The 12,783-nt window shown below is 42.5% G+C and overlaps 1 protein-coding gene across 1 annotated transcript in view; it reads right to left on the reverse strand.

Annotated features, from left to right (window-relative positions):
• Tango6 (transport and golgi organization 6 homolog) overlaps positions 1-12,783 on the reverse strand; it is a 172,947-nt gene that overhangs the window by 135,288 nt on the left and 24,876 nt on the right. The window contains exons 8-9 of the mRNA XM_059264066.1: positions 3,111-3,223; positions 1,187-1,363 (exon numbers count right to left, since the gene is read on the reverse strand). Coding sequence (XP_059120049.1) covers positions 1,187-1,363; positions 3,111-3,223 — 290 coding nt within the window. The remainder of the gene's footprint in view (positions 1-1,186; positions 1,364-3,110; positions 3,224-12,783) is intronic.

A 12,783-nucleotide genomic window follows, 5' to 3' on the forward strand; every position in this document is an offset into this window, starting at 1 on the left:
ATCATGAATATAAAGTTAAATTTACGCACTTCCACAAAGAGCAACGCTTTGGACGTGACCAGAAGGGAGCCGCTGGGCCAGTGACATACTACATGTCGATAGCCAACAGAAGCTTAGGTTGAGAAAACAGCACCCTCCACAGATCATTAGAAAGCGGAAGTATGTAAAATACAGACTGGCAGGGCTAGGAGCACAGCTCAGCTGCCAGTATGCATGTCAATCTCCAGTGTCACACACACACACACACACACACACACACACACACACACAAAAAAAAAAAAAAAAAAAAACCTTGGGAGTTGGAGAAATAAACTGTCCACTCTACTAATATAGTTTCGTTGGTTGGTTGGTTGGTTTTGTTTGTTTGTTTTTTCCAGATAGGGCTTCTCTGTGTAGCCCTGTCTGTCCTGGAACTCACTCTGTAGACCAGGCTGGCCTCGAACCCAGATCCATCTTCCTCTGCCTTCCGAGTGCTGGGATTTAAGACATGCACCACCACTGCCCAGCCTATCAAGTAAATTCTAACCCATTCATATGAGAAACAAACCTCATTATAAAATTACCAATTTCAGTAATCAGACAGTTTCCCTTAAGTAAGGCTGGGGAGGGGCAAGGGGATGGCTCAGCAGGTAAGAGCTCTTCCAGAAGTCCTGGGTTTGAGTCCCAGTATCCACACAGTGGCTCATAACCATCTGTAACTCCAGTTCTAGGGGATTGGACACTCTTTGCTGCACCAGGCATGCACGCAGACATACATGCAGACAAAACACCATACATATAAAATAAATACATAAATAATTTTTAATTAAAAAAAAAAAAAGACCACTAAGGGCATACAAATCCATAGTGCTTTCTGAATCAGAAACAGAACTGGATTGCTCTGGTGTTAAGAGTGAACATGTGCTGCCCTTTGCTCGGATTCACTGGCAAACACTGAGCAGTAACTGGGCCCGCTGTGATGCGGAGCTGTGAGGATCCAGTAAACCCCACCTACTATTAGCGGGCATCTTGAAATAACACCCGAAGGATCATTTAAGGCTCTGGTTTCCTTAAAGATTATACACAGAAGCTGCTTGGCTGCCTGTTTCTGGTTTCCTTTCCATCAGCGCCCCTTAGCGGTTGACTCACAGAACGGTGCAATATATCAGTTCTATCGGGCCTGTCAGCAGAGGGTGGGTGAGCTCACCTAAGGGCCTCTTTGACGGTAATCACAATGCCACCGTGCTCGGCAGCTCTGAACTGACACTGAGGATGGAGGGAGGGCACCGCCTTGTCCAAGCCCGAAAATCCTTTCAGGCTGGCAACTGCCTTCTTCCTTTCCAGCTTCACCAGAATCCATAACAAGATCTCTTGGCAAAGTGACCTGGCAGAAAAAGCAGTTGTGAATGAATGAGCCTGTCATCACACTCCACGCAGCTAACAAGCTATTCGGAAAAAGAAGGAGAGGGCTGTCAGGTCCCCAAATGCTGCCCGTCACTGGCTGCTGCACAGAATGTCAGAGTGCAAATGCCCTGGAAGTCACCCAGGGACAGCCCAACCCTTGGTTCTCAAAGCAGCTCTGGTCGCCACGTGAGCACCATGTGATTTTTCTTTCTCCTGCTTCAAGTGTGCTCTACCTGTGCTGAGACACTATGAATGAAAGCTTCCACTGAAAAACAAATTCTTCTCAGGGTACCAACAGCTGGTGACCAAGAAATAGCACATGAGCAAAAGACTGATGATTCCTTTATCAGCCTCTAACCAGAAGAGGCTGGAATTGATACCCGCACCCTCCTTGTCAGTCTTTGATGAGAATGGAACAGTGCTAGAGGTTTTTTTGGTTTTGTTATTTCTTTTTTCAATTTTTTTTTGGTTTTTTGAGACAGGGTTTCTCTCTCTAGCTTTGTGCCTTTCCCGGAACTCACTTGGTAGCCCAGGCTGGCCTCGAACTCACAGAGATCCGCCTAGCTCTGCCTCCCGAGTCCTGGAATTAAAGGTGTGCGCCACCACCGCCCTAGAGGTTTTTTTAAGATTTTCTTTCTTAGGCTGGACATGGCTACACAGAGTTGAGTCTCTTTCTTCACCATTAGCCATGCTGTGAGTTATTGAGCTGACTATTTGCCAGGGACTGTGCCAAGGACTCCAGTGCACATCTGTCTTCACAGTAACCCAGTAAAGAAGTACTACTGTTGTGTATCAGATTACATGCCAGGTTTTGTTTGCTTTCTCTTTTTTCTCTGTAATGCTAAGGATAAAATCCAAGGGCCTCATGCGTACCAGGCACGTGCTCTACTACTGAGCTACATCCTTAGCCTGCCCCAAATCAAAATTCTATAGACTTCAGAAAGAATGTAACTATAAACTCTTACCATGTGGAAGAAATGCCACAAATGACTGAAAACAGGTAAAACAAAATCAGTCTTTCTAAAAATTAACTTGTTCATTTCATTTTATGTGTATGAATGTTTTGTCTGCATGTATGTCTGTGCACTGCGTATATGCAGTGCTCACTGGAGCCCAAAAGACAGCATCAGATACCCAGGGACCGGACTTGCAGTTGTCAGTTACCATGTGGGTGCTGGGAATCGAAGCAGGGTCTTCTGCAAGAGCAGCCATGGCTCCTAAACCACTGGGCCATCCCTCCAGCCCCTAAATGAAGCAGTTTTAAAGTAACACAGAAGTGTTTTCTGGATGACTGAGAAGCCCCTTCCTTTTATAATAAACACTCTACATCATTAGTGAGAAATCAGACTAAGCTGTGATGTATTACATTCACATCCATGCTTTTCAAACTTGTTCTCCAACACCCACCAGGACATGATGATCCATCACCTGCTCCCTCCTTCCCAGAGACAGTAAAATACAGCATTTCTTACTGATCAAACAATGGCATGTTTATCCATGGAAATACCTTTCACTTCTATTATATAGGACAGGCTACAGAAAATCATCCCAAAAACTACATCCAATTCCCCTCAACCTGCAAAAACCTTGTTCTTTTCTGTATAACTGAGTGAGAGAATCCCCAAACATCTTCCTGCCTTTGAAAGAAAATAGTGTGCTAATTTAAAGTTCACTGTTTACAAACAAACGGGACTCTAGTTATAAGCAAATAAATTCTGTTTGCCTACCTTATGTGAGACACACTCTGCTTGGTAAAACAGTAGAGAGAAAAGAGCACCCCGAGGAGCGGCAGCAGGGCGTCCAGCACCACGGGGAGAGGCTCGTTAGCCACCACACACACCTAGGGACAAGGACACAGTGAGACAACCCCCAACACCGACCTTCCACAGAACTCGAGTTTATCTTACACAGCACTTTCTTTGAAGGCACACAGTCTAGTCCAAGGCTGTGCTGAACCTGGCAATGGAGCTATGTTGGCTGAAAGCAGCTAACAGTGAGTGAGTTCCAGCACCTTCTCACTGAAAAACAGCCCAAAGCCAGGGGGTTCACCCATTTCCTGACCCCTTTCCTTCCTAGCTTCTGGCTGCCTCTGAGCCCCCTGAAGTATCTACTGTGATCTGTACAGTAACTGTCCTGTTGCTGAAGGCTGATTAACAGTTAACTATTAACAAATAGGGAAACTGAAAACCAGTCTGAAGGACGAGGCCTTGAGCTCGGTGGTGGGGCCTGTTCGGGACTAAATCTTCAGAGCTGAAAGAAAAGGGAAATTAAACTAAAACCTAGATTAGAAACAAAACAGCTTACTGTGGTTCATCACTTCCAGACTCTGAAGCTATATGGCTGTTCTATTCTCTCCAAGTCAAGAAATACTCAAAGGATATGTTCATGGTAGCTCACAGCCCCAAACCCCAGCCTTCAGGAGACCAAGGCAAGAAGATTGCTGTGAGTTTGAGGCCAGCTAGGGCTAGAGTAAGAAATTCTATCTTTAAAGGGGGGGGGACATTATGGCTCATCTCTATAATCCCAGTAGCATCGAGGCAGAATCAGGAAAATCACTGAAAGTTTAGGCCAGCCTGGTCTACACAACAAGTTCCAGGTCAACCTGGGCTATACAGCAATCATCTTTAAGGGAGAGACAATAAGTTGGTGTTGGGGAGACGACTCAGTCACTTGCTGTGAGAACATGAACATCTGAATTTGATCCCTAGCACCCACATAAAAGCTGGGCATAGCCACAGGGTGCCTGTAACCCTAGTGCTAGGGAGCAGAGGCAGAAGTATCCCCGGGACTCATTGACCAGCTAGTCTACCCAACTCCATGAGCCCCCGCTTAGTGAAAGACCCTGTCTCTCTGGAAGACAACCAACACTGACCTCTGGCCTCTGCACATGCATGCGCAGACATGCTGACATATACCCATGAACACGTACACATACATACAACACACAAAAAGTGAATGTAATAATCACGTCGGTATTTTAAAAATTATAATAATCTGAAACTGGACATGGTGGCAAATGCCTGTAACTCTAGTACTTAGGAGACAGATGGGAGGATTGCCTCACACGAGTTCAAGCCCAGCCTTGTATATACAGTAAATTCCAAGCCAGCTAGGGCTACATATCACATGGGGTGTACACACACACACACACACACACACACACACACACACACACACACGCACATATAAACTCTCCCTGTTAGTTTTAGCAGCTTTATTTAAAGAACAGGGAAACTTAAAAGAGAGGGCTGGGGTACAAATCAATGCTACTTCTGAGAGATGAAAGCTTGTGGAGGGCCACATGTAGACTGGGAAAAGCTGTTTTTCCAGCAAACCCTGTCTCTTTAAATTAAATGAACTCTAACTTTCCACGCTCCTCATGCCTCCTCACTCCTCTGTGGAACCTGATAACTAAAGAGTCTGCTTCCTGTGCATGATCTAATTTCCATAAGCTGCAAATGAAGGGCCTTGAAGGGCTGTGTTCAGAGGTAATATGCAGGCTAATTACAGCATCACCAACTACAGGAGGTAGAAGAAGAGATCTCCCAGATAACCTAAGGGCCTATTGTCTGCCTCTGGAGCCTGTGTTCTCAGAGGTAAGTGCTGTGGAGCCATCCTTTCGCATCAGCATCTTTTGATGGCTTGATAAAGCCACACTTCTAATTTTACTTTATTTTTTTGCAGTGCACAAGACTGAGCCTAGAGCCTCAAGCATGCTAAGCATGCCTTCCACCCCAGAGCCACACCCTGGACTCAAACTTTAACAAGGCCTCAATCAAGCAGATTTCTCACAGGCATACATTTTTATTGATCCTAAAACTCACTAAAACTCTTATGCATTTTCCAATAAGAAATCAATGATTTTCTATTTAGAAAAAAAAACCTGTACAACTATTTATACAAATATATTATTTTATAAAAGGCTCAGCAAAATGTACTAGGTGCCAGCTAAATGCCAGGCAAGCCTGAGGTGCTGTAAATACAGGGATGAGCAAAGTTGGCTTTGAAGAAGCTTACATTCCCATGACGGGGACAGAAAACCATCACTAGGGAAGGGAAGGGCTCTAACTAAAAAGAAGTATATAAATACAGCAATAGTTTTCAGATTTAGAGACAATGTCGTCCCTTTGGCTTAACTTGATGAATGGTATTTCATTGATATTTCAAAGCATTCAATGCTTCTGCTTGATACATACACGGTTACCACCTCTTTTCCAATGTCAATAGTATTCCTTCGTGAACTGAGCCCAAGTCTATACCTGCTAAGCTTCCTTGATGGAAAATAGTAAACAGTTCTGTCTTTCCATAAGTCCTGGACTGACTGGGACAATAATTAAAAGTCAGGCATGGTGGTGAACGCCTTTGATCCTAGCACTCAGGAGGCGGAGGCAGGAGGATCGCTATAAAGTTCAAGGCCAACCTGGTCTACATAGAGAAATCCAGGACTATACAGAGAGACCCTGCCTCAAAAAAAAAAAAAAAAAAAAAAAAAAAAAAAAAAAAAGGAAGAAAAGAAGAAAGGAAGAAAAACAAAATCCAACTTCTTTTGTGTTCTGTAAAAATTGTACTATTGTGCTACATCTTAATGACCAGACTGGATGCTGTAGATGTAAGGCAGGCAATACTACTCATTTCATTTTTTTTTTTATTACACCAGGCAGTGGTGGCACATGTCTTTAATCCCAGCCAGTACTCGGGAGGCAGAGGCAGGGAAATCTCTGAGTTCAAGGCCAGCCTGATCTACAGAGTGAGTTCCATGATAGCCAGGGCTACACAGGGAAACCTTGTCTCAAAAAAAGAAAATATTTTTTAAAATGTATTGAATTTTATTTACTTATGCATGTGTGTATATGTATGTGTGTATGATCATGTGTGTGCATATGTATTATATATGTGTGTGTGTGCATGTGTGCACATGCATGTGTGCAGCATACATGTAGAAATCGGATTATTATTTGCAGGAGTCAGTTCTCTCCTTCCATATTAATTTTTGGAATTGAACTCAGTCCATCAGATGTAGTGGCAAGCAAGTGCCTTTACTCAATTAGCCATCTTGCTGGCCCCAACAGTACATTTCAAATGACCCAGCTCAGGGCTGGAGAGATGGTTCAGCAGTTAGGAGCACTTGCTGCTCTTGCAGAGGACCAGGGTTCGATTTCCAGCACCCACATTGTGATTCACAACTGTCTGCAATTCAAGTTTCATGGGATCCAAAGACCTCTTCTGACCTTCACAGGCACCAAGTTCACATAACTACATGCAGGCAAAACACACATACATATAAAAAACAAATTTAAAAAAATTGTTTTTAATGACCCAGCTCATGTTCTGCCAATTTTAGGCACCTATTTTATATTTTGCTGTTTCAAATATTTATTGAAACATCTAAACTTTCAACTTGATGAAGGTGTAACAGATTTGTTTTCTGTTCTATCTGTCCTGGTACTAAAGATAAAACCCTGTTTGGTTGAAAGTTTGCCTGTTACTCATAGTATTTACAGAAGCAAAGATCACTAACAAAATGCTAAGGGATGTAAAGCTGAAGCAGGGAAGGGAAAGATGGATTCTGAAGGTGGATTTTCAACTCTGCTTTAGGGGGAGTGGAAGAGTGCTGTGGCTTTTCAGATGAGTTGAGGGATAAAACTTAGAGGCCAGTGTGGAGCTATGAAAGCCAAAATGGACAGGTCAAAGCAGGTTAGACTGAGGATACAAAGTAGTGCAGAAGTCCCTACAGAGTCTGGGATTTCTGGTCCCTTTCAGGAGATTTCCACATTCCTCTCTGACTGCTTCTCAGCTTTTGAAGGTGTCTGTTAATTTCTCCAGTCCTTCACACCTTTATCTGGGTCCAGAGGACTATGGTACAATGAAGGATGGATCCCTATTTCTGGACATTCTTCAGTATGTATACACTGAACACTACTGGCACTCTCTGCTTGAGTGGCAGGTCCCTGAGGGCAGGGGCTGGCCCTCAGTTATTCCTGTATCAACCTGGCAAAGCATCTGCATTCAGTAGGTACTGGCACACACTCAGTAGGTACTGCTATACACTCAGTAGGTACTGCTATACACTCAGTAGGTACTGCTATACACTCAGTAGGTACTGGCACATACTCTTGAGAATAACTAGAGAAAAGACACAGTGAGCAAAAGAACTTGGTTTTTATTTTCTCAAACAATCTACTTATATGAAGAAGTTATAATGTCCTGCATCTTTGTTTAGTTGGGTAAGGGCTCATGTTGCCCAGACTAACCTCTAACTCACTATGAACTTGCTTTTTTGTTTTGTTTTGGTGGTGGTGGTTGTTTGTTTGTTTGAGACAGGGTCTTATTATGTAACCCTAGCTGTCCTGGAACTCACTGTGTAGACCAGGCTGGCCTCTTAAATCACAGAGATCCTCTTTCCTCTGCCTCCCAAGAGCTGGGATTAAAGATGTGCACCACTATGCCTGGGTTTTTGTTTTGTTTTTATTTTTGATTTATTTATTTTTCACTATGAACTTTCTAATCCTCCTGATTCCACCTCCCCCGTGCTGGGATTGAATGTGCTACCACATGAAGTTGATGTGCTATGTATGCTGGGGATGAAACCCATGGCTTCCCACATGCTAGACAAGCATCCCAGCAACTTAGCCACATTCCCAGTTATCTCTTCACCAAACCTACAGCTATAGACCACTTGACAAGTGCTAATTAATTTAACAGGATTATGGAACCTCAACTTTGGAAGGAAAACTGAACATAAGGCTAGATTTTATACTGATCAGTTTATCCATATTTCTAACAGCTAGGATATCTCCAGTAGAATTGGTTAGAAATTTAGATTATAAGAGAAAGGCAGGGGAAAGGTCAAACAATCATGTGTTTCTGTTTCAGAAAAAACAAAATAGAAAGGCATCCACACAAGCTACACTCTCATTTCAGAGACTGTCATTACAGTCTTGTGTGTTATGTGTAGGAGTGTGTCTGTGGTGCTCACAGAAGCCAGAGCGGCTGAATGCCCCCTGGAGCTGGAGTCACAGAAGCTGTGAGCCCCCTGACAAGGACGCAAGGAATCTGACTCTGGTCCCTGCAGAGCAGCAGATTTTGAACTGCAGAGCGGTTCTTATTACTAGTCTTGAGCACAGCCCTCGGAGAGTACTCTAGCTACTGAGGACTAGGGGGCCAGGAGATAGGGAACCTGGGTGTGAATTTTGATTCTGCTACCTCTGAGGTTGCCCAAAATCATACACTGAATAAATATGGATACAATTTTTTTTTTGAGACAGACTGTCCTTCAACTCACAGAAATCAACCTGCCTCTGCCTGTGCCTCTCAAATGCTGAGATTAAAGACACCATGCCTGAAGGATAAGACATTTTTGAAAGGTTGTTAGTTTGCTTGCTTGGGTATTTTATTTAAGTGACCTTTTTGTGTGTATGTAAATGTGTCTGTATGCCACATGTGCTTGGGCACCCATGGAAATAAGAAAAGGGGATTGAGATCCCCTGCAGCTGGAATTCCAGGCAGTTTTGAGCCATGGGATGTGGGTGCTGGGAACCAAACTCCAGTCCTTTGGAAGAGCAGTATGTACTCAACCACCGAGCCTCTTTTTAGCCACATTTGTGGTGTTTTTGAGACAAGATCTTGCCATGTAGCTCCCACTGGGCCAATACTCACTGACTGGGTAGCCCAAGGCAGCCTTGAATCCTCCTGCCTCTGCTTCCTAAATGCTGGGATTATAGCCTCACACCATCATGAAAATGCTATTTGTTTTGATGTGGGGCTGGGGATTAACCCAGGGTTTCTTGCATGCTAGACATATAACCTACCATTGAACTACAGCTCCAATGACATTTAAATCTTTCAGGTTTTCACTTTATGTGTATGAGTGTTCGCCTAAATACACATTTGTACGTGCACCACATAAGTGCCAGTGCCTAAGGAAGTCAGAAGTGGGTCTCTGATCCCTGAGACTAGAATTACAAGCAGTTGTGAGCCATGATGTGGATACTGGTATTGAACTCAGGTCCTCTCCAAGAGCAGCCAGTGCTCTTAACTGCTGAGCCATCTCTCCAGCCCCTCTGTTTCAGCTTTTATACTTATCATACAGGTATTAAGTTTTCAGCGTAAGGGCCAAGTATGATAGTTCATGTTTTAAGTGAAATGCACAGCTACATACAAATGTAAGCTTAATTTTACGCTTTTAAATTTTTTTTTTTTTTTGGTTGGCATTTTTTGAGACAGAGTTTCTCTGTGCAGTTTTAGTGCCTGTCCTGGATCTCACTCTGTAGACCAGGCTGGCCTCGAACTCACAGAGATCCACCTGGTTCTGCCTCCCAAGTGCTGGGATTACAGGCAGGTGCCACCACCACCCATCTTAAAATTATTTTTGATACCACAATAAATGAAACTGTTGTCCTAATGTATAGTTTCATCTTAATACAATCATGATGGGGTTACTCAGAATCAGATGGAACTGAGATGACTGAATAAAACATTGAAATTTAGCACAGGTTGGATCTTGATTTTACCTGTTAAAGACTGAGCGAGTCAAATGCTGCCCTCAACTGCAGTACAGGGACTTTTTGGATAGTGGCATTCTAGAACTTTTAATGCACTTGCTGAGTTTAATTAAGACATGTGAGAAGAAAAAGAACAAGGCTGTTACCTAATATAGCAAGTACTTTGCACTGTGCAAGCTTTCAGAACATATTGCCTAAAACAGTCTTTTTTTAAAACATAGTTTCTTTAAGCCAAAAAGGAACTGACAGTTTTTTGAGCACTTATGTGCTACAGTATGCTATGAACCTACCAAGAGTTACCTTATTTCACCGGCATGGTGGCACATGCTTGTAAAATCAGCACTTGGGAAGTGGAGGAAAAAGATGAGGAGGAGTTTAAGGCCAGCCTGACTACATAAGACCACATCTAAAAACAAACAAACAAACAACGTTACCTTTTCATTCCTACAATTCAAAGGATAAAAATGTCACCTAAGGTCACACAATTAAGTCCTTCATGGGGTCAGACCGGAACCTACATATGTTTGGAGGACCTGGCATCTCCACTCAACTACACCACAGACTCAGAACTGATAATCTAACACCTGTCACTCCTACAGCTTTAAAGGATACTTCTGTTGGTCCTTCGCTTGAAATTTAAGATCATAGTTCAATCACTGGTGGAAATTTCCAAAATGATCTGCTTCTAGGAAGAGGCTAGCTAGTGAGAGAACCATTCCCCTAGAAAGCCTTAAAACTTCTTAAATTTGTACCACGTGCAAATATTTACACACACACACACACACACACACACACACACACATAGTGGGGAGATTATTTGATTATTCCTGCTAGTCACTATTTGTGAGCTCTGAAAGAAATCACTTGAATTTTTTGGATTTTCTTCCTTATTTTTGAAATATATATTTTAGATTTATTTTATATGTATGAACAGTTTTCCTACATACACATCTATGTACCAAGTACATGCCTGGTACCCACAGAGGTCAGAAGTAGGCATCGGATCTCCTGGAAGTAGAGTTACAGACATTTGTGAGCCACCATGTGGGTGTTGGGAACTGAACCTGGGTCCTCTGTAAGAACAACCAGTACTCTTAACCACTGAGCCAGCTCTCCAGCCCCTCCTTTCTTTTTTACAAATTGAAAAGTTAATTTATGAAAACTCATAAAATGTACAGTATCAAGAACAGAATCTACTATAAACTGTGGATTAAAGTAATACTGATGTGTCAATGTAAGTCCACCAACTAACAAACGGACTACCATATAGGGAGCACGTCTAGCTGGGGAACTCTGTAGAGCTAGAACATCTCTAAATATACAGCCAAAGGATAGTGAGTTGGAAACCAGCTTGGACTACACAGGAAGATCCTGTCTCAAAACACCAAAAAGGGGGTAGGAGGAAAAGGAAGTGGGGGAGAAGAGAGAGAAGATGGAAGAAGAGGGAGGGAGAGATGGGGGTGGGGAGGGGAAAGACAGAAAGAGAATGAAAGAAAGAAAGTCAGACTTCCATATTCATGGACTGTGCCTCTGTAGTTTCAACCACAGGCTGAAACGTTAGGAGGTGGGTTGCATATGTACTGAATATATACAGACATTTCCCTGATAGGACTGGAGAGATGGCTCAGTGGTTAAGAGCACTGGCTGTTCTTCCAGAGGACCTGAGTTGTTCTTCCAGAGGATCCTGGAACTACAGTCCCAGGGGACCCAACAGCCTTACATAGGCATACATACAGGCAGAACACCAATACACATAAAATAAAAATAAATAATTTTTTCAAATAATTTATTTTATTTTACGTGCATTGGCATTTTGCCTGAATGTATGTCTGTGTGAGCGTGTCAGCTCTTGGAGCCACAGACAGTTGTGAGCTGCTATGTGGGTGCTGGGAATTGAACCTGGGTCCACTGGAAGAACAGTCAGTGCTTTTAACCACTGAGCCATCTCTCCAGGCGCAAATAAACAATTTTTAAAAATAGAATCGAGCAACCATTTATGTATCATTATAATGTACTAGGTAGTATAAGTAATCACAAAGATATAAAATACGCAGGGAAATCAGGTGTGGTGGCATACTCTTGTAGTCCTAGAACTTGGGAGATGAAAGCAGGAAGATCAGGAGTTCAAAGTGAGCCTCAGTCACATACAGAGTTTGAGGTTATCCTGGGTTATAAAAGTCCTATCCTAAAAACAAAAACAAAACAAACAAATGGGCTGAGGATGTGGTTCAAGCGGTAGATAGCTTGCCTACTGTGCATGAAGCCTTGGTTTCAAGACCCAGAATGGCATGAATCGGGCATTGTGCTGGACACCTGTAATCCCAGCACTTGAAAGGCAGAGGCTGGAGAATCAGAAATTCAAGGTAATCCTCAGCTATATATTGAGATGAAGGCCTGCCTGGGCTACATGAGAGAGACTCTGTCTCAAACAAACAAACAAACAAACAAACAAACAAACAAAAATTATATAGAAAGATATGCCCAGGCTATCTGCAAATCCTAAACCCTTTTACATGAGAGACTTAAATATACTTGAATTTTCAAAACTTTAGGAATCCTTCAGCTAGTCCCCCAGAGATTCTCAGAAGCAATTATAAAGTCTGTATTTTTTTAAAATAGTTATTCCGGATTTTTTCTAAAGGTCCTTCTCATCTAAGTTTCTATTATTCCAACTTTCTCTATAAGACTAATTAAAAATTCAGAAAGAGGAGTCAAATGCCCAATCTGACAAAGCAACTGTAATTAGAAATTCGCTACATTTGATGGGAAAATGACTTGGATAATTAAAGTCAAGATCCACCGAATCTGGAAACAGAGATAAAATGGAAATGAGGAAATACAAAATAAATGAATTAACTATCTTCTAGTCTTTTCTACATAGTATTTCTTCTGCTCTTCA

This window comes from Peromyscus eremicus, chromosome 5, assembly GCF_949786415.1.
Source record: "Peromyscus eremicus chromosome 5, PerEre_H2_v1, whole genome shotgun sequence".
NCBI lineage: Eukaryota > Metazoa > Chordata > Mammalia > Rodentia > Cricetidae > Peromyscus > Peromyscus eremicus.